The following is a 23,010-nucleotide window of genomic DNA, read 5'->3' as shown; positions in this document are numbered from 1 at the left end:
CATGTTTCTATAGAATATAAAAAACACTAGGATTCAATATAGCAGTCAGTGTACCAAAAAAAAGTTACTGAAGAAGAAAAAAGGTTAAGTACGGCAATATCTTAAATCCCTTCTTTGGAAACTAAGCAACCATTTCCAGAGTATTTATTTTCCTAATGACAAATTTGGCAAAGTTGTGAACTGAGCCAGAGTCGATAGTTGGTGTAGATCCATTACCATACTGATAACAACCAAAAGACTAAAATAAAAAGGAGACTCTGCCCAGATGCCCAATCAGCCTCCACAACCCAGCAGTAAGGCACCACCCCAAGCCAAATGCCTGACGTTGTTAAATAAACCATCTTCACTATGATGCTACAGCAGCGAAACATCAGAACAGTGAGCTCCTAAAAGAGGACTCAGGCAAGGCCTTCAAGTGGAAGACTTTCCACTCTACAATGGAAAACAATACACTTAAAAAAATTTTAATTAAAAAATTTACTTTTATTTAAATTTTGCATAAAGAAGGAACATGATTCTTCAGGTAGGGGGTGCCAAGATGACAAGATGTTAAAGATGGGAAGCAGCACCTCCAGGCTGGGAACTCCAACAGTCAGAGAAAGAGAAGGGACTAGATTTTTAACTCTGGGTCTAGGGGACTCAGGAGTTTAACCATGACCCTTCTGAAAATCTCAGGTCCTTCTAATTAGCTGAGAATCTTCAGGATACAGGGTTACCTGTGAGTATGGATGGCAAGGACATAGGTAAGTTATAAATGCTTCTGCTGCCCTTTGTAGGGCAAGTGGGGTCTGATATGGTCAATAACCGTTCACTTCTTAAGTCTCTGAGACATTATCTAACTAGTCGACTGAAGGGTGCTTTCCTCATGAGCAGCATTTGCTCATCTCCCTAAAAACTTGGTGGAGGGGAGGGGAAAAGGTCTGATAAGGGAGTGGGGGCATCTGGGGCCCATGCTGAGAATTCCAAGTTTATTGTATAAGGAAGAGGGTTCCAAACTGCCCAACTCAATCAGTGTTTGATGTTGTTAACATGTAACAAGGATGTCTCCATACACCCAGCACCCTTTTAACACAGAATGTGTGCAATCCAACCAAGTCCCCTTAGTCCCCTCGACCTTCTGGCTGGGCCTCCCTACACATGAGATCCTGCTTCAGCTTCCTATTCTATCCTGGGGACAAACGGAGCAATCAATTTACTAGCAGTTATTAAGCTCCTACTGTGTGAAAGCCACAGTTTAAGGTGCTAGGGATCTATATACAAAGAATGACGTAATCCCTCCTATCAAGCAGCTTCCATTCTTACTGGGAAACAGACAGAACAATTATAAAGCAAACTGGGTAAGAAACAGAGGCTGGGCCTAGGGTTTCATTGGGATAGAGAGCTCCCATATGAGGAAATTCCCTCTACCAACAGAGTCTGGCTGCTTTGCTACAACTCCATGCCTCAGAGCTCTCCAGGGCAGTGGAGGGGAAGGATTTCCACAGGGCGCAGAGCCAGGATGAGTCAGGGCAAGGCTTGATTGAATCCTCTTCTTTCTGGAACCAGTCAGATCCTCCATTTACTAGCCAGTGAATAAAGACAAGGGCTAACACTCTTCCTCAGGAGCAAAAGGCGGCATTATATCTTCCCTTGATCTTCCTTTTTTCCCCAAGTTCAACATCTTTAATTGCTCTGACCAATCTATCCAAGGATGACTCTGAAGCTCCCAGTCATCCCAGATGCCCTCCTCAGGATGATCCCCAACTGTCTTCCTTTAAATTAGACTCAGTCTGACCAAGGTCCACTGAGTACAGCAGGGCCTAGACCTAGACAAGAGGTCAGAGATCAAGGAGATCCAGGGGTTGCTCCATCACAACATGGACTCACAAAATTTGCTTGTCTACTACCACAGTAAGCCATTCTCAGAAAAATGGTCTCACTCAGTGTGTTGAGCTGGTGTCATCTGGCCTTTGACAGGTCGATAAAGACTCTGCTTCTCTCCCAGGCACTGATAAAGATATTCAGCAGCGTAAGGCTGAGTCTAGAGGCCTGGAAGAGCAGACGTCTGAAGTACTGCAGAAACAACAAGATGATGAAAGAAGGAGAAGACAGGTAGAAAAGCCAGGGACTGGTTCCATGTGTCTCAGGCAGGTGCCTTCTCTCCCAGGGGCCTCCATTTCCTCAGATTACAAGATGATTACACTTGCACCACCTGTCTCCCAACCCCTAGCTCTCTGCGTCTAACTCCCTCAGAGACTTAGATGAAGCACTTTAGCGCTCTAGGCCTCATTTTTCTCATCTGAAAACTGTAGTTCTTCAGAAATTGAAAGGGGATAAAATTGAAGAAATCAATCAACAAGTATCTATTAAACACCCACCATGTGCTAGCCGCTGTCCCAGGCACTGGGGTGCAATCCAATAAATGTTTATTAAGTACCTACTATGTTCTGGGCACAGATAAAAGTACAAAGAATAAAATCATCCCTCCTTACTCCCCTCTCCCATTCTAAGGAGGGAGGGAATTAAGCACATACAAAATAACCGTACACAGCATGCGTATAAAGTAAATAAATAAAGCTACATACAAAATTGGAAAGTACAAGATAGTTTTGGAGGGAGGGCTCCATCAGTTGAAGAGAACAGGAAAGGCTCTATGCAGAAGAGGAACCAGCAATAAAATTCATGGCCTCACAGTACATTTGAGCAAGTCTCCCTCTGACCCCCAGTTTCTTTACCTATAAAATGAAAGGATTGGTCTAAGTAACCTCCAAAAGTTCTACGATCCTAAGACCCTATGGATAGCACACATGAAGAGACAAATACCCAAAGAAAACGCAGCAAGGTAAACAAGTGATCTTAACATAAGGAGGTAGATTTAGTATCCTAAGTATCGCTGAAACTCGGGATGAAGCCCATGACTGGAATGTGGCCTGGAAAAAGTATACCTTTGGATAGATAGATAAATAGGTGACATATAGGGAGACCGATAGATGACAGAGGAAGAGAGAGAGGAAGTGGGAGAGGGAGAGAGACACACACAGAGACAGAGAAACAAAGAAAGAGACACAGAGAGAGATAGAGAAACAGAAAGAGACAGAGAGGCGGAGACAGAGACAGAGAGAACATTTATTAAGCACATACTACGTACCAGCACCCTGCTGAGCATGTTCTAATTCAAAAGAAAATGGACAGATAAAAGTGGGGAGGGGTCAGAGGACCATTTCTATAATGAGAGAATACAATTCATATGAGGACATATGGGAGACAGAGAGGAGAAACGTGGTGATAGGCATTTGGGTAAAGGACAGCTTCAGTACCTACTGTATCAGAGGCTGCATTTGAACTCGGGTCTCAGCTCTCTGACCCATGGCACCCTTAACTGCCTCGCTCTTGGAGAACAGGGAAGTCTCCATCAGACCAGCCAAGGTCAAATCTTGTTCCAATTTTGATAAAAGGGAAGATAAGGGAGTTCAAAAATGATAGGCCAGTAAGATCACTTTCAAAATTCATCATTAAAGGGACAGTCAGTCCACATCTACAAGAGGAAGCAGAGATTTCAAAGGCCAACAAGGCTTCATCAAGAACAGAGAATCTAAGACTTCTATGAAGCGACACAGGGCAATGTAAACATGAACAGGAGGACGGTTCATACTAGGATAAGAACACTATAAAGAAAAACAATTCTGAAGGAGCAGAAAGACACACGGACGCTAGCTCCGAACCCACCGCCCATGAAATACCTATAAAGAAGAGCTTCCAACAAATTCTGGAGCAGCAGAAGCCACAGAACAACGCAGCAGACGAGATTTCTGCTCCAGAGAGCCTGAAAACCTCTCGCAAAAGGTCCTTCGTGCTGCAGACCCGGAGCCAAGCCCAGCCCTGCCTTGGCCGCGCGGCACCAAGAGGAGCAGATCCGAGCAGGCTTCAGGGACGGGATCTCCAGCGGCCGCGGGTCCCTCCACCCACAGGTGACAGGGGTCGGAGAGAGGGTCTCTTTGGTGGCTCGAGAGGGGTGTGGGGTGCCCCCATAACTCAGGCCCCCTCGGGAGGCAGCGGCGGAGGCAGGAGCAGACCAGGGCTCCCCAAGCAGGCAGGACCCTGGATCCATTGTTGAAGGTCTCAGCATAAACCACTGAGGGAACTGAGCCGTGAGGCGGCCCTGCCCCAACCTGAGCACCTAAACTTAATCTCACACTGAATAGCAGCCCTGCCCCCGCCCAAAGCCCTGAGGCTGGAAGCAGCATCTGAATCTCAGACCCCAAGTGCTGGCTGGGCGGATCTGGAGGTGAGGTGGGGGTGGAGAGGACACTCAGAAGTCAAGTCACTGGCTGGGAAAATGCCCAGAAAAGGGAAAAGAAATAAGACTATAGAAGGTTACTTTCTTGGTGAACAGGTATTTCCTCCCTTCCTTTCTGATGAGGAAGAACAATGCTTACCATCAGGGAAAGACACAGAAGTCAAGGCTTCTGTATCCCAGCCCACCCAATGGGCTCAGGCCATGGAAGAGCTCAAAAAGTTAGAGAGGTGGAGGAAAAACTGGGAAGAGAAATGAGAGACATGAAGTCAAAGCATGAACAGCAGGTCAGCACCCTGCTAAAGGAGACCCAAAAAAATGCTGAAGAAAATGACACCTTGAAAAATAGGCTAACTCAATTGGCAAAAGAGGTTCAAAAAGCCAATGAGGAGAAGAATGCTTTCAAAAGCAGAATTAGCCAAATGGAAAAGGAGATTCAAAAGCTCACCGAAGAAAATAGTTCTTTCAAAATTAGAATGGCACAGAGGGAGGCCAATGACTTTATGAGAAACCAAGAAATCACAAAACAAAACCAAAAGAATGAAAAAATGGAAGATAATGTGAAATATCTCATTGGAAAAACAACTGACCTGGAAAATAGATCCAGGAGAGACAATTTAAAAATTATAGGACTACCTGAAAGCCATGATCAAAGAAAGAGCCTAGACATCATCTTTCATGAAATTATCAAGGAAAACTGCCCTGAGATTCTAGAACCAGAGGGCAAAATAAGTATTCAAGGAATCCACAGATCACCACCTGAAAGAGATCCAAAAAGAGAAACTCCTAGGAACATTGTGGCCAAATTCCAGAGTTCCCAGGTCAAGGAGAAAATATTGCAAGAAGCTAGAAAGAAACAATTCAAGTATTGTGGAAATACAATCCGGATAACACAAGATCTAGCAGCTTCTACATTAAGGGATTGAAGGGCATGGAATAGGATATTTCAGAAGTCAAAGGAACTAGGACTAAAACCAAGAATCACCTACCCAGCAAAACTGAGTATAATACTTCAGGGGAAAAATTGGTCTTTCAATGAAATAGAGGACTTTTAAGCATTCTTGATGAAAAGACCAGAGCTGAAAACAAAATCTGGCTTTCAAACACAAGAATGAAGAGAAGCATGAAAAGGTGAACAGCAAAGAGAAGTCATAAGGGACTTACTAAAGTTGAACTGTTTACATTCCTACATGGAAAGACAATATTTGTAACTCTTGAAACTTTTCAGTATCTGGGTACTGGGTGGGATTACACACACACACATGCACACACACATAGAGACAGAGTGCACAGAGTGAATTGAAGAGGATGGGATCATATCTTAAAAAAATGAAATCAAGCAGTGAGAGAGAAATATATTGGGAGGAGAAAGGGAGAAATGGAATGAGGCAAATTACCTCTCATAAAAGAGGCAAGCAAAAGACTTATTAGTGGAGGGATAAAGAGGGGAGGTGAGAGAAAAACATGAAGTTTACTCTCATCACATTCCACTAAAGGAAGGAATAAAATGCACACTCATTTTGGTATGAAAACCTATCTTACAATACAGGAAAGTGGGAGATAAGGGGATAAGCAGGGTGGGGGGGATGATGGAAGGGAGGGCATGGGAAAGAGGGAGCAATTTGAGGTCGACACTGGATGGGGAAGGACAGGATCAAAAGAGAGAATAGAAGTAATGGGGGACAGGATAGGATGGAGGGAAATATAGTTAGTCTTATACAACACGACTATTATGGAAGTCATTTGCAAAACTACACAGATTTGGCCTATATTGAATTGCTTGCCTTCCAAAGGGAAGGGGTGGGGAGGGAGGGAGGTAAAGAAGTTGGAACTCAAAGTGTTAGGAACAACTGTCAAGTAATGTTCTTGCCACTAGGAAATAAGAAATACAGGTAAAGGGGTACAGAAAGTTATTTGGCCCTACAGGACAAAAGAGAAGATGGAGACAAGGGCAGAGAGGGATAATAGAAGAGAGAGCAGATTGGTGATAGGGGCAATTAGAATGCTTGGTGTTCTGGGGTTGGGGAAAGGGGACAAAAGGGGAGAAAATTTGGAACCCAAAATTTTGTGAAAATGAATGTTAAAAGTTAAATTAAAAAAAAGAATATCAAGAAAATAAAAAGTCAAAAAAAAAAAAAAGCAAAAGAAAAAGAAAAACAATTCTGAAAGACTTGAAACCTGTGATCACTATATAAACACTCTCCACAAGTCCAGAGGACTAATGACGAAGCCTGCATCCCACCTCCTGAGAAAGAAGTGGGGGACCCAGGGTGAAGAATGAAACGTACACAGCCAATGTGGGACTGGTTCTTGACTATGCATGCTTGTTACACAAGTTTTATTTTTCCTTTCCAATGGTGAGAGAAAAGGGGTAGGGAAAATAGGAGAGAGAAAGAATAATGATAAGGGCTAAAATAAGAATAAAAAAGAAAAGTGGGTCACTGTAAAATACACACAGAAAAGGTCAGAATGAAACAAACCAAACTAGATTTGTTATATACTTAAAAGGAAAAGCAAATTGTATAATAGAGATTTGTATTTTTATGCACAATCCTCTTTTTTCTATTTACTTTCTTCTGAAAATGTTCATTTTGTTTGATGCTTGTTAAATTCAAAATGAGGGCAGCTAGGTGGTGCAATGGATAAAGAACTGATCCAGGAGTCAGGAAGACCTGAGTTCACATCTGACCTCAGACACTTACTAGCTGCGCGACCTTGGGCAAGTCACTTCACCCTGTATGCCTCAGTCTCCTTATTGGTAAAATGATCTAGAGAAGGAAATGGCTAACCTCTCCTATATCTTTGCTAAGAAAAACCCAAGTGGGATCATGACATGTTGGACACAACAACAAAATTCGAAATAAAAAAGATTTTCTTTAATTATAAAAACAGGGCAGGTCATGCCTGATTAGATTTCCTTTGTTCAGAGAGTTACTAGAAAGGCAGAACAAAAGAATGCTATAGAGACTGTTTGTCCAAATTTTAACAAAGCACTTGACAAAGTCTCTAAGGCTATTCCTACAGAACTCTTGACACCAGGGACTGTTTTTGCCTTTCCTTGTATCTCCAGAGCTTAGCACTTTGCCTGGCACGTAGTAAGCATTTAATAAATACTTTCTGATTGACAGAGCCCAGCCCAGAGGTTCTTAGCCTTCATTATGTCATAAATCCCTCTGGCTGTCTGGTGAAGCCCACTGACCCCTCTGACTGGCATGCTTTAAGATACATAGGATCATGAAGGAAACCCATTACACCGAAAGTTATCAATTTTTTAAATCAGGCTCCAAGCTAAGAAACCTTAGAGAAAATCTTCTGATAACACTAAGCTAGGAGAAAATAGTGATACATGGGATGGTGAGATTCCAGAAAGAACTCAACAGGTTAGAAGATGAAATTTAAGAGGGACAGATGCAAACTCTTACAGTTAGGGTTAAAAAGAGCTGGACAAGGAAGTGCCACTAGAAAGCAGTTTGATCATCAAGCATTTATTAAGCATCTGCTGTGTATCAGGCTAGGGATACAAAGTCAAAAGTGAAACATTTTCAGGCCTCAAGGAGTAGGAGGAGACAAGGTGCACACGGGAATACATCCTGACTCTGGACAAAGTATGCAAATGCAAGGTAGTTTGAAGAAAGACAGTAGCAGCCTGGAATCAGGTTAAGGACTGATATAAAAGGGGGCATCTGAGCTGTGTCTTGAAAGAAAATAGGGATTCCAAGAGACAAAGGTGAGAAACACATTCCAGACATGGGAGAGAGCCAAACAAGACACAGGCAGGATAAACTAGAGTTAATCAACAAAGGAAGGTACCAGCATTAAAAGGGAACTGAGAACAGCTTCTTGTGGAAGGAGGATTTTAAAGAAAGCCAGTGAAGAGATGGGGATGAGAAAAGAGCATTTCAGCCAGGAGGAACAGTCAGCAAAAATGCAGAGTTTTGAAGGGGTTTGCAGGGCTTTGAACACTATGCAGATGATTATTTATTTGATTCTGGTGGCGAAAAGGAGCCAATGGAGTTTACTGCATAAGGGAGTGACATGGTCAGACCTGGATTTTAGCAAGGTCAATTTGACTGCTGAACGGAGGAGGAAGAGACTTGAGGCAGGCAGAACCCCAGAAGCTACCGCAATAGTACAGATGTGGGTGATGAGAGGCTGAAGCAGGGTATGTAGGGAACTGAGCCTGAACTACCGAATATCATTCAATAGTAACTGTTTCTCTTTCCCTATTTTTTTTTTTTTTGCTCATTAAAGGGGCCATTCCCCTGACTACTTCTCAAAGAGGCCTATTCACTAAATAGGTGTTACCTCCCTCTGAGTACCTGAAAAGACTTTAGCCTAAAAAGGCCAAGGTTTCCCATTGCATCCTGGGCTGTCTCCAGTCATCCTCATGAAAATCTGGTCACTGGATCCAGGAGAAGTGAGGCTGGTGACCTGCACAGCCCTCCCTCCCTCAAAACAAAGTCAAGTGCAAGTCATGTCATCATTTCTCTGATGTCATGGTCTTCTTCGAAAACGAAGGACGAACACAACTTGTGAGTAGACTGAGCTGCATGGGTGGAGACCCAGCTAGCTGGGAACTCAGCTCAATCTCTCCCTTCTGTCTCCCTCTCCACTTCTTTCTCCTCTACAAAAGAAGGTAAATTTGGATGGTCAGAGGCCCAGTCAACTTGAGGTTTACTGACTAGATGTCTTGCTTCCTTCCTTCCTTCCTTCTTCCTTCCTTCCTTCCTGTCTGTCTTGTCTTTCCCAAAATCTTAAACCCAGTGCACTCTGAAGCCCATAGAATGGACAACAATAGGTCCCTGCCCAATCTTCACTTAATGGCTGGCTTACAGTGATTATCAATAGTAACTCTTTCTCTTTCCCTATTTTTTCTTTTGCTCATTAAAGGGGACATTCCCCTGACTACTTCTTAAAGAGTCCTACTCATTGAATGGGTGTTACCTTCCTCTAAGTGAGTACCTAAAAAGGCCAAGGTCTCCCATTGCATCCTAGGCTGTCTCCAGTCATCCTGATGAATATCTGGTCACTGGAATCACTGGGCTCTGGAGGAGAAGTGGGGCTGGTGACCTGCACAGCCCTCCCTCACTCAAAACAAAGTCAAGTGCAAGTCAGGTCATCATCTCTCTGATGGCATAGTCTTCTTTGGCAACGAAGGGCAAACACAACAACAAGAACAAGGGAACTGAACCAAATTTATAAAAATAAGAGACATTCTGTAGTTGATAAATGATCAAAGAGTATGACCAGGCAGTTTTCAGAAGAAGAAATCAAAGTTATCACCTGTAAACATGCCCTACATCACTACTGATTAGAGAAATACAAATTAATACAACTCTGAGGTACCACCTCACAGCCATCAGATTGGTTAATATGACAGAAAAGGAAAATGTCAAATGCTGAAGGGGATGTGGGAAAATAGAGACACTAATGAACTGTTGGTGGAGTTGTGAACTGGTCCAACAATTCTGAAAACAATTTGGAACTAGGCTCAAAATGCTATAAAACTCTCTATATACCCTTTGACCCAGGATTACCACTACTAGGTCTGTATCACAAAGAGATCAAAGCAAAAATGAAAAGAACCTACATGTAGAAAAATATTTACAGCAGTTCTTTTTGTGGTAGCAAAGAATTGGGAACTGAGGGGATGCCCATTGACTGGGAAATGGCTGAACAAGTTATGGTATGTGATCGTGACTGAACACTGTTATGCTGTAAGAAATGACAAGCAGGATGATTTCAGAAAAGCCTTGGAAGACCACATGAACTAATGCAAAGTGAAATGAAAAGAACCAGGAGAACATTATACACAGTAATAGCAACATTGTTACAATGACAACTGAGAAAGACTTTGGCTCCTTTCATCACTACAATAATCCAAGACAGTTCCAAAGGACCCATGATGGAAAATGCTCTCTACCTCCAGAGACAGAACTAGTGGATTCTGAGTACAGACTGAAGCATACTTTTCCACTTCCTTTGGTTTTTTGGGTTTTTTTTTTGGTTTTTTTCAACATGGCTAATATGGAAATGTTTGCATGACTTCACATGTATAATTGATATCATATTGTTTGCCTTCTCTATGTGTGGGGGAGGGGCTAGAGAGAATTTGGAGCTCAAAACGTAAAAAAAGAATGATGAAAATAAATGGGGATGGTGTGGTTAAAGAGGTAGTAGAACCAGGAGAAGCCACTAGCACAAAAACTTAGGGAGAATATCAAATAGAAGAGGGTGATTGACAGGCAGCAAAGGGGTCAAGAAGGATGAGAACTGAGGTGGGGGGAAGATCATCAGATTTGGCAATTTTGAAAATCTTCGGATAACTTTGGGGAGAAGAGTTTTCCATTGAATGGTGAGGTCAGAAGCCAGACTACAGAGAGTTAGAAAAGTGAGAAGAAATCTAGTGGAAACCCCACCTGTGGATAGCCTTCAAGGAGGTTAGCCGGGAAATGGAGGATCAATGTGAGGCAATACATAGCTAATGGAGAAGGACAAATCAGGTGCGGGTTTTCTGAGGACAGGTGGGACATGGTCATGTCTGTAAGCAGCAGGGGAGTCAGTAGGAGACAGTCTGAAGATTACGGAGAGGCACTAAGGCCTGAATGAGAGGTGGCTGAGTGGAACAGAGGCCATAGGAAAGGGATGCGGAGATGGAAAAAGAGTGGAGGTGGCAGGTGAATGGCCATGGGGGGTAGATGAGAGTACAAGAAAAGGATGATAATTATCATAGCATTTACACAGGCCTTTGAGGTTTACAAAGCGTTTCACAAACATTATCTCATCTGATCTACACAACCCTGAAAAGGAGGTACTATTATTAATCCCATTTTACAAATGAGGAAACTGAGGCAAACAAGGTTTAGTGACTCGCCCAGGATCATACAGCTCATAAGTATCTGAGACTAGATTTGAACTCAGATCTTCCTGACTCCTGGCCCACTGTTCTAGTCACTGCATCACCTAGCTTCTAGATGATTCCAAAGCTATAAACCCAGGGGACTAGAAAGATGGTGGTATACCTGACAGCAAATAGGAAGGTGGAGTATGAGTGGGTTTGGGGCAAAAGCCAATTTTACACATATTGAGTTTAAGATGTCTGTGGACTGTCCAGTTTAAGATCTCCAATAAGCCACTGATGATGTACACTCAAGAGAGAGATTGGGGTTGGATTGTGGTGGTGGTGGTTATTTGTCCTTCATTCTCCAAGAGGACCATAGGGTCAAGGAGATGATGTCATGACTTGAAAGTGAACTGGACTGAAGTGAGGCAGGGCCATGCAAAGGCACCAGCCTCACTTTCTCTTCTGGAGCCGTCTGGGTCCAGTGACCAGATATGGATCAGGACGACGGAGATGGCCCCTGGCTGGGGTTGTATACGCAGATCCAGGAGTCATCTGCAGAGAGATGGTCAGAGAACAAACTGAAACTAATGAGGTCACCGAGTGACAGAGTCTAGAGAATGAAGAGAAGAGGACCCAGCCCCGAGCCTTGGAGGACACCCACAGTGAGGTGCGCCACAGATGAGGATCCAGCAGCAGACAGAGAAGGAACCATCCCTCAGGTAAGGAGAGAACTGCAGAGAGCACAATGGCCAACCCCCAAACAGGAGAGGGGGGTCGACAGAGGCAGATGTTCATGAAAGCTGCAGCTCTGAACAAGACATGAGCATTGTTCACCCCAAAGGGCGCAATGTCATCGAGATGTCATCAGGCAGCAGTGGCTGAGGGGGTGGGGGGCTCCCCTGCACTGGAGGTTTTCATACCAAGGTTGGCCCACCACTTCTCTGTCCCGTTGTAGAGTGGATTCTTTTGGGGGGAACGGCAGCCTCCATGGCCTGTGCTCTCTAAGTCCCCTTCAGCCTCTAAAAGCTATGATCCTAAGAGGATGTGATTCATTTGCATGTTGCATTACCTTCAGATGGTTTGCAGAAAAGATAAGGTTCACTCTCTTTCCTAAGAAAAAAGTCTTTAATGGACCTTTAATGTGAGGAACCTGAAGCTGAGTCAGCCTCCAGGTGGCTGCTAACACAAATTCACAACAGTTTATTCAGGCTTCTTGTAGATCTCATTCACCAGGAAAAGAATTATACAGTCAGGGTTTCCAGGATATTTTTGTGATTAAAATCTGCAAATCTTCAGTATCTAGCACACAGGAGGCATCTCATAAGTGCTCCCTATAGTATTTTAAATTGAATCATTTTGCTTTTTACTCCATTTACCTCTTTCCCATGAGCAGCAGCATTAGTTTTCTGCAGTTTGGGGATCTCCCTCTTATTCTAGTCTCTCCTTATTCCCAAACTTCTCTATCTTGTAGCTCAACTCTTCTACAAGGCAGGCACGAGGAATTTACCATTGGTGTATTTCAGAAGATGCTATGCCTTCTGTATGGAAGAGGCCTCCCATTAAAGAAATGTTTTTAGCCATTTGCCACCTACCCAAATGGTCATGGCCACTGGTACTGGAAGAAACATCCACATCATAATTTTCATACTTAGCCCAGCTCTCTCTAACATGGATGAAAGGTGAAATATTTGAATGAAAATGAAAACAGAAATTTGGATTCACAATTTACAGACCTGCATAGACTCATATTCCTAAGTTCAAATCTGGCCTCAGATACTTCCTAGCTGTGTGACCCTGGCAAAATTATTTAATTTCATTTGCCTCAGTTTTCTCATCTGTAAAATGAGCTAGAGAAGGAAATGACAAACCACTCCAGTATCTTTGCCAAGAAAATCTCTAGGAGGGCACCTTAAAGAGTCAGCAGGACTGAAAATGACTGGACAACAACAACAAATAGGGCTTTTTCGGGAGACGCCATTACTGGTGACCACCAGAGTCACCCTGCAGCTCGGTGTTCTCCTGGTGACTGGGTCGGCAGTAGGATCAGAAGTGTCTCAGTAAGGGGCAGGCATAAGAGGCACTGGGTGATCATTTCAATAGAATAATGCAGGCTCCGAAAGGGCAGAATTGTTGTCTTAATTAACACAAGTACCTAGCACAGCGTGGGACACATCAAGGTTTTAATCAATGTTTATTGAACTGAATTGGGGAAATGCTCAAAATTAACCCTGCATAAGACACTCGTGGGGGAAAAAATTTTAACAGTACTATATAGCTATGATCCTACAACCAAATACAAAGAAGAAAAGGATGCTAAATCTTACATAATCTACCAAATCACTTCTACTGAGTTTATTGCTTTAATACTACCAAAAATGTGTAGGATTCTTCATTGACGCTGCAGTTCAGCACCGCCTAAAGATGCTGCTGTGTAGGTGTGTTATTCCTATGACTGCTAGTAATTGAAAAGTAGATGCCAACATTGAAAAATATGCAATTTACCAACAAGGATCTTTAAAATATAGGCCTTCAGATCCCTGAAAAGCGTTTATTATTAAAGCTCTAGAATACTATCTGTCTGTATGAGTGCTCATTTATACAGAGAGGTGTAAAAGCCACTATGGAACCCAAACAACTGTGCGTTTAGGTCTCATAGGATTTGGGGCTGCAAAAGATCTTCCAGACCATTTCACAGATGAGGAAACTGAGGCTCAGAGAGGTGAATGACTTCTCCAGGGTCATAGAGCACTCAGAAGTAGCAGAGCCTTAATTTAAACCCAAATCCAATGCTCTTCCACTACCTAGGCAGAGTTGGGTGCTTCTTGGCACAGCTTCTTCTGGCCAGTGCTCTCCCAGCAGCAGCAGCAGCAGCAGCAGCATGCCTTTGTGCTCCACTGCCCGGTCCATTTTTCTTCCATCCCCTCATCTCCTACATTCACTATTATTACCTCCTGAACCCAGCACCCAGTTTCCTCTAAACATCTCCGATCTACTAGTCAGAGGACAGAGAACACTCCCCCTCCCTCAACAGGACAGAGATGCTGTTCTCTTTCTGTGGGTGAAAATGGGCCTCAAGAGAGATGTTCGGTGGCTCATCATTGACAAGTTTCTTTTAAGTCTCTCAGTGGAGGCCCTCTCCTCTTACTATACTGAGGAAACTGAGGCCAGGAGGCACCAGCTCCCTCTCCCCCATCTTTTTCATCTCAAACTCCTTGGCATTACCACTCCCTCTCCTCTCCCCCAGTCTCTGACCAAGAGCTGACCCTTGTGCTTACCATGGCCCCCCGTCCCCCCATACGTTCACTAAGGAGAACACAGGATCAGAGATTCAGTGTTGGAAGAGATCTGCCATCAAGTTCAATCCCTTTGTTTTACAGATGAAGAAACTGAGGTGTGAGGGGAAATGGTTTTCTCAGGGTCACACAGATAGTAAATGTCCAAGAAAAGACTTACCCTCAGGTCCTGCTGACTCCATGTTCAGCTCTCTATCTACTCCAACTCCTCTACTCCTCTAGTCAATCATCTTCCTTAGGTCTTCAGCCTCTCCCCATCCACTACCTTCAAACACACTGACTTCCTCATTCTTAAAAAACGTGCACTGGATCCTGCCATCTCCTCCACATATCATCCCATATCTCTCCTACATTTCTGAGGCAAATGCCTTGAAAAAGCAGCCACTTTTCCCATTCACTCCCTTTCCCTTCTGGCTTCTGACCTCATCACTTCACTGAAAGTTCTCTCTCCAAAGTTACCAATGGTCTCAATTATCACTTAGTCCTCATCCTTCTGAGCTGCACTGGACATTGCTGACTTCCCTCTTCTCCTGGGTTACTCTCTCCTCTCCAGATTTTCATGATCATAAATTCTCTCCTGATTCTTCTCTAACCTGTCTAACCATTCCTTCTGTCTCTTTTGCAGGCTCATCATCCATATTACATCCCCTAACTGTGGGTGTCCCTCAAGGTTCTGTCCTGGACCCCGTTCTCTTTAGGTAACCTCATCTGCTCCCATGAATTAAACTATCATCTCTATACCTGTATTATAGATACAGATCTATAATATATAAATATGTGTATGCATATGCATATATACATACATAGAAATGTTATATATTTGTGAGTATGCATATACATTTTTATATATTTTACATTTATATAAGCTTCAGTGCCTATTGGATATTTCAAACTAGATGTCTTAGAGATACATCAAATTCAATGTGACTAAAACTAAACTTATCCCTCAAAAAGCCTCCCCTTCTTCCAAAATTTCCAGTTTCTGTCAAAGGCACCACCATCTTTCCACTTGCCCAGTATCATATCTCACATACCTCACCCCATGTATCTAATCAGTTAGCAAATCTACCTTCACAACATCTCTTGCAGCTGACCTCTCTTGCCCCTCGCACAGCTGGGCCCTCCCTCATCACCTCTCCCTTGGAGAACTTGCCCAGCCTCCCAAGTATCCCTTTCCTTCTCCAGTTCATCCTACAGGCTGCTGCCAAAGTCAGTTTCCCTAGGAGTAGATGTGACCAGACCATTCCTCTACTCAGTCGATTCAAGGTGCTTCCTATCACCTCCAAGATAAAAGAGAACCTCCTCTTTTTTGTTGTTGAAGGCCCACACAACCTAACCCCGACCTAGCTTTCCAACCTCTTTGGACATTACTCCCCCTCCTGCAGTTTATGCTCAACCAAATGGACCATCTTTCCATTGATCACAGGCGCCAGTCTCCTCTCTTTGCAATGATCATCCCCTGTGCCAAGAATATTCTCCCTCAATGGAATGGGGCAAATTATCTCTCATAAAAGAGGCAAACAAAAGACTTATTAGTGGAGGGATAAAGAGGGGAGGTGAGAGAAAAACATGAAGTTTACTCTCATCACATCCCACTAAAGGAAGGAATAAAATGCACACTCATTTTGGTATGAAAACCTATCTTACAATACAGGAAAGTGGGGGATAAGGGGATAAGCAGGGTGGGGGGGATGATGGAAGGGAGGACATGGGGAGGAGGGAGCAATTTGAGGTCGACACTCATGGGGAGGGACAGGATCAAAAGAGAATAGAAGTAATGGGGGACAGGATAGGATGGAGGGAAATATAGTCAGTCTTATACAACACAACTATTATGGAAATCATTTGCAAAACTACACAGATTGGCCTATATTGAATTGCCTGCCTTCCAAAGGGAAGGGGTGGGGAGGGAGGGAGGTAAAGAAGTTGGAACTCAAAGTTTTGGGAACAACTGTCAAGTAATGTTCTTGCCACTAGGAAATAAGAAATACAGGTAAAGGGGTACAGAAAGTTATCTGGCCCTACAGGACAACAGAGAAGATGGAGACAAGGGCAGAGAGGGATGATAGAAGAGAGAGCAGATTGGTCACAGGGGCAATTAGAATGCTTGGTGTTTGGGGGGGAGGGGACAAAAGGGGAGAAAATTTGGAATCCAAAATTTTGTGAAAATGAATGTTAAAAGTTAAATAAATAAATAAAAGGGAAAAAAATAAACTGGAAAAAAAAAAAAAGAATATTCTCCCTCCTCATATCCACCCCACTGAGTCCTCCTCTTCCCTTAAGTTGCAGCTCAACCACCAGCTTCAGAATGAAACCATTCCTGAATTCCACCCTCTTTCCATGGTTAGTGCCCTCTTTCACAAACAACCTCATATTTAAGCACTTTGTATAATTTGCAGGCAGGTAGAACAGTGGGTAAAGTAACGCACCTGGAGTCCAGAAGCCCTGAATTCAAATCTGACCTCAGACACTCACTAGCTGTGCAACCCTGAGCAAGTAAGTCACTTAATCTGTCTGCCTCGGTTTCCGCATCTGTAAGTGGGGATAATAATAGCACCTAATGTCTAGGGGTTGTGAGACTCAAATGAGGTGTTTGTAAAGGGCTTTGAAAACTGTAAAGTGCTACAAAAGTTATTATTTACTCACTTTATATTACTGTAGCATATATTTTATTCATCCTTGTCATCTCCATGAGAATGGAAGCTCCTGGCAAGTAGGGATGACACAATGCCTGGGACAAAGTAGAAGTTTAATAAATGTTGAGTGGATTGGATCCCCAGTTCCTGGCACAGTGCCTTGTGCATAGTAGGTGTTTAATAAATACTTGGTGATTGACTGCTAAAACAAATAATTCTTTCCAATACAAATGTTTCCTTTGGCTAATTATTTATAAGCATTTGATGTACCTGCACTGACTGTTTTTAGAGCATCACACTAGCTACTGTATCTCTGCCTTTTTTCTTCAAGGGGAAAATCACAGTGCTAATGATAATAGTCTTTTAACCAAAGAGAAATTATTGAGCTTAAATTCATATGTAACTGTCATAGGCTTTTTCCTAACCAAATTCCTAAGAAGTTAAAAGATCTTGGGGGGAGGGAGGGATTGAAAGAATCCCAACCAATAGAAAATTTTTCATGAAATACATCGAGTTGTTCTAAAAAGCACTAATGGAAGCGTAGCAAACTTAAACCAGAGCATTAGTGTACTAAGAGATAATAACTCTGGATCATAGTAGTATTATTTTAATAACAATTATGGATTAACTGAGAAGTTCTCTGGTGGATAGAGTGCTGGCCTCTGAATCAAAAAGCTCTCAGTTCGAGTCCAGCCTCTGACCTAAACTTGTGACCCGGGCAGCTCTCTAAGATGACAGACTGCAATGGCAGGGTGAGTTTCTTCTCCAAGAAGTTCCTCATACTACTAAAATCACTGATCCAAACCCTAACCCCCATTAATAACTCAAATGCCAGGCAGGGGCAGAGTTTACATTGTGAATCAACCAAGAAAGATTTTGACAAAGGCCCCAACAAGGTCTTCATCATTTCTGGACAGTCCTTTCTCTTTTCAGTCCTCCTGTAGAAGGCACACAGAGTACCACCAGCTGGTGTGCCACCTTCCAAAATCACTGCCCCTATTAAAAAGAACCCAACAGCAGAGGAATGTCAAAGAAAACCTCTTTCTCCTTCCAGAACTAGACTATCTCCTTGTTCCAACACAGAGCCCAGGCAGCAGCCTTATCTCTGAAACCCATGTCTTCTCTGGACCTCAGCCTTCTCACCTAAAAAGGAGGGGTGTCCAGCCTGATTCCTTCTGGCTTCCAAGGTGGCTGTGAGCTAAGTCCTTCAAGCACCATAGGTATTCTATGTGATTATGCAAAACCAACCATGGAATAGCAACCTGGTATCTCTTTTTAAAGATCAGTTCAAACGCCATCTTATCCAGCACGATCTGGCCTTTCCAGATCTTACTGCGACCTGTCTGATTAGCTCTAAAAGCTTTTCTTAAAACCAGCTTTATTTGAACTGCCCAAATGAAGCCAACAGTGCTCGAGGTAGCCAGTTATTTTACCAAATCATTTTAGCGCTGACTTTGAACTAGACACAACCAAATTCCTAAACATGACATATAAATTACGAATACCCAGTTCTGTGTATGTTGCAAATGGTTCAGAATATATACAAATTCAGATTTTCTTTGCAGAAATATAAACATCTACCTGCCTCAAAAGAACAAGTTTCTATTGCCTAACATCTGCAAATGTTCGGTATTTTAGTCTCAAGCCAAACTAGTTGACAGTGATGTTTTTCTAGAAAACCCTGAAAATAAGAATCATGAGCAGCAGAAGAATCAAGAAATTAGAAACTGATAAAGAAGAATCACAAGGAAATAATGCATTTCCAAAAGACAGGCTCTGAGAGATTAACACAACATCAAATTCTAATGACCTCAGGAAGAGGCTCTCCCAGGACTCCATGAAAGACCCTGCATTGCCTCTGTGAACCATTCTGTTCCTCACTGTCAAACTGAACCAGTATGACCACAATTCATTTTGCTTACGGTCCTTTACTCTGACCTAACAGCTCCAATAAACTACCACATGGGTGGGGAATCTAAGCGCAGATGGCCTCCCACAACCTTACCACAACCTATGGGCTCCTTCTCTGCCACCCAGAATTCATGCTAATTCATAATTAGCTCTTCATCTCTCAGGCGCTCCATGAAACTTCTCTGGATTCTAAGCCCGTACGTTGGTGTAAGGCTCTCCACCTCTGATCTACAATCTTCTACACCCCCTACGCTTGGGAAATGATCTTATCCTCTCCAAGCTTCAGTCTCCTTATCTTAAACAGACAGTATAAAATCCCATTTATCTCTAAATCTTGTGATCCTAATTATCTTTTTTTACATTAAATTTTATTTGTTAATTAAGAAGCATTTGCTTCCTCTCCCTCCCACCTACCCCTATTTAAAAGAAAATAAAATCCTTGCACTAAATATTCATGGTCAAACGAAACAAATTCCCGTATCGTTCATGTCCAAAAGTGTATGTCTCATTCTGTACCTCTCTGTCAGAAGGTGCACTGCATGTTTCATCCCAAGTTCACCGGAATCATGGCTGATTGCAGGGATCAGAGTTCTTGAGTCTTTCAGAGTTGTCGGTCGTTACAATGTTGCTGTTCTTACGTAGATTGCTCGCTCTACTTGTTCCCTCTTTTCACTCCGCATCAGTTTATACAAGTCTTCCCAGGTTTTTCTGAATCTACCCTTTTCATAGTTTCTTATGGCAAATAATATTCCACTATATTCATATACATTGATTTTTATTCACCTGTTCCCCAGATGATGGACACTCCCTTAGTTCCCAGTTCTTTGCTACCACACAAAGAGCTACTCTATTTTTGTGCACATGGGTTCTTTTCTCATTTTGATTTTTCTGAGGAATAGACTTAGTAAAAATGTCTTCAAAGGTTACGTATGCTGTCATGACTTTTGGGGTCCCAAACTGATATCCAGAATGGCCAGCTCCCCCAAAGGTGCATTAATGTGCCTGTTTTCCCAAAGTCCTTCCAACACTTGTCATTTTCCTTTTTTGTCATCTTTGCCAAAATGATAAGGGTGACATGGCTGATATCTCAGAGCTGCTTTTAGATTTTATCTATCGAAAGGAGTTGGCATCTGAGTGGACAAAGTTTCTCAAAGCTTTTCACCAGAAAACCTACTGCACATCATAAAAACTGCCCAGAGTATAGTTCCACTGAAGAGGATTCAAACCATAAAAGCCTAATTTCCATGAGGAAACTCATTGTTCTCCAAGGAACAAGTGGGATTTACATCCTTATCCACAAAAGGGATTGAGAGAGAAGGTAGAATCACAGGATCCCAAAACTCAACACTGCAAGGGGCCACGGAGGACATCATTTGGTGGGATTGCCTCCTTCTGGGCTTCAGAACCTCTCTGGGATGCATCCAGAGCTGCCAGAACTGGGACTGGGAAGGGACCTGAGAAACCATATACTCCAAAATTCTCCTGAGACCAAAAAAAAAAACTAAAGAGATCTGAAGAGGCATTGTAGAAGTCAGAACTTCAAGAGGACCATCCATACACACTTCACACACACATGCATGTACACATGCACACACCTGTACATACATATGTACACAGTCATAGTGGAGAGGAGAAACAGAAACAGACCCCAGGATTTCAAAGTGGAGACTTTGGAAATCATCCAAACTCAATTCCTTCACATTATGGTGGAGGCAGCAGACCCAGGGAGCCCACAGGAAGGAATTAAAGCTACAAGAAACCTTCAAGGTCATAGATTTAGGGTTGGAAAAGGCCACAGAGGCCATCTAGCCAACCTCTCCATTTTACAAATAAGGGAAACAGAGGCCCAGAGAGGAGTGGGGATGATGCTGAGTGACAAAACTGAGATTCAATCCCAGGTCCTCTGATTCCAAATCTCACCCTCTTTCCTCTCATCAAGTCCAACTCTTCCCTTAAATGTAGAGGAAATGTAGACCTAGAGAGGAAGAAACTATAGGATTGAAAGCTATAAGGGATTAGACATCATCCAGGCCAACCCCATCACTTCACAGTAGAGGAATCTGAGCCCCACAGAGGGCCCTCAAAACTTAGAGGGAAAGAAGACTTCAAGGCTCCCTTGGTCCAACCTCTTTGCTTCACAGAGCAAGAAACCGAACCGGTGAGGAACCTTAAAGATCACCCAGCCCAAGAGCCTAACTTTACAGTGGAGGAAACTGAGACCTAAAGACAGACTTTAAGATTTAAAATCGCAAGAGAATTTAAGAGATTCTCGAAGTCAAACCCCTGACTTTCCAGGGAAGGAAATGGGAACACAGGGACAGAAATTACATAATTTAAGGGTGCAAGAGACCTTAGAGATCACTAGTCCAGCCCCATTACTTAATTTTACAAAAAGAGGAGGGAAGGAAAAAAGGGGGGAGGAAGGGAGGAAGGAAGGAGTGGAGATGTCACAGTACTTATACCTGCAGGAGACCTGGGAGCCCATCTGGTCTGGCCCCTTCGCTTCACTTTACGGAGGAGGAAGCGGACCCAGAGGAGCCCCACAGAACCCCAAGCTGGAAGGCATCATCCACTTCTGGGGAGGAAACTGTCACTCAGAGAAAGAGAGCTGGACTAGTTCAGCTGGAAAAGCTGGGGGCTCCGGCGGCCCCTCTCCCTGCTTTCTGGGGCTGTTTCGTTTTCACTGGGTCTGCGATGACCTGAGGAGGGACTTCCTCCGGCCAAGCAGATCGCAGCGGCTCCTTCTCTGCCCTTAGAATCCTGAAAAGTTTCCCGGAGCTCTGAGAGGTGAAGTGCCCGGCCTCGGCTCTCGCAGACGGGACAACAACCCACTGCTCCCCGACTTCATGACCAGCCCCCCCATCCCGCGCTTCCCGTCACCTTGTGCTTCGTTTTGGAAAGAAGGGTCCGAACCGAAGGACAAAGGACCTCGAACTAAAAGCAGTCACACGTCACCCGCAACTTACTGAGGAGAGAGAGACAGAGAGACAGAGACAGACAGACAGACACACCTCGGAACTTGGGTCTGCAGGGGCCCGACCCCCCAGCCCGGGCACCCCTCACACTTTACCGCCCGGACTTGGTTCTGGAGGAGCCGGGACCCCCAGCCCGTACGCCCCATCACTCTTTACAGAGGGGGGCGCACGGCGCGCCCCCGGAGCGCCCATCCGGGGCACCCCCGCACACTGCGGAGCGGGGAGCCCCCATCGCAGGCACCCCCTCCCACTCTACGGGGGGGGCGCAGCCTGGGCACCGCCGCACTTTGCAGGTGGCTGCCTCCCTCGGACCCGCGGCCAGCCCGACCACACCCCCCGCTGGGCGCCCCCGTGGCCCTCCCGGCCCGGCCCGCGCCGGAGTTTCCACAAAGAAAGTGCCCGCGGCGGCTCCGCCAACTTACCGGGGGCGGCTCGGGCTCCCGCTTCTTGCGGCCCCGGCCCGGGGGGGCGGCCGGCGGCGGCGGCTCCATGGTCCCCGCGCCCGCGCCCTCCGGGGCCCGCGCCTCGTGCCCGCGCCTCGCGCCCGCGCCCGCCCGCCGGCCTCCAGATAACGGTCCCGCGGCCGCCCAGCCTAGCGAGCCCCGCGCGCCATGTTCCCGCTGTTCCGCCGGCCGCCCCCTCCTCCCGCCCCCGGCCCGGCCCGGCCCGGCGTGAGCCAGGCCGCTGTTCCCGAGGGCGGCGCCCCTCCCGCCGCGGGGCCCTACGGGTCTGGAGACCCCGCCCCCTCCCCCCCCCACCGCCCCTCCGCCCCGCCCTCGCTGGGCCCGAAGCTCCGCCTCCCGCCCCCCGCCCCAGCTCGAGCCCCGCCTCCTCGGCTCCTGGCGCCCCGCCCCTCCCCCTCCGCTCCTCCTGACGCTCCGCCCCCCGCCCCAGCTCGAGCCCCGCCTCCTCGGCTCCAGGCCGGGGCCCCCTCCGGGGGACGCAGCGAAAGAACCAGGGCTACCCCCGCGGAGCAGGATCCGGTAAGGGGCCGGGGCCGGGGGCCAGGAGGGAGGCGGGGCCCAGGGGTCCAGCCTCCTCGTTTTACAGGACGGTAAACTGAGGCCCTGGGCCGCCC

The 23,010-nt window shown here is 45.0% G+C and overlaps 1 protein-coding gene across 2 annotated transcripts in view; it reads right to left on the bottom strand.

Annotated features, from left to right (window-relative positions):
* Positions 1 to 22,548, bottom strand: part of TTC28 (tetratricopeptide repeat domain 28) — a 702,579-nt gene extending 680,031 nt beyond the window's left edge. For both annotated transcript variants that reach the window (XM_072600072.1, XM_072600073.1), the window contains exon 1: positions 22,355 to 22,548. In XM_072600072.1, coding sequence (XP_072456173.1) covers positions 22,355 to 22,423 — 69 coding nt within the window. In that variant the 5' untranslated portion in view covers positions 22,424 to 22,548. The remainder of the gene's footprint in view (positions 1 to 22,354) is intronic.
* Between the last annotated feature and the right edge of the window lie 462 nt (positions 22,549 to 23,010).

This window comes from Notamacropus eugenii, chromosome 4, assembly GCF_028372415.1.
Source record: "Notamacropus eugenii isolate mMacEug1 chromosome 4, mMacEug1.pri_v2, whole genome shotgun sequence".
Lineage (NCBI taxonomy): Eukaryota > Metazoa > Chordata > Mammalia > Diprotodontia > Macropodidae > Notamacropus > Notamacropus eugenii.
Note: the sequence above shows the minus strand (reverse complement) of the source record. Positions and strands in the feature narration are given on the sequence as shown.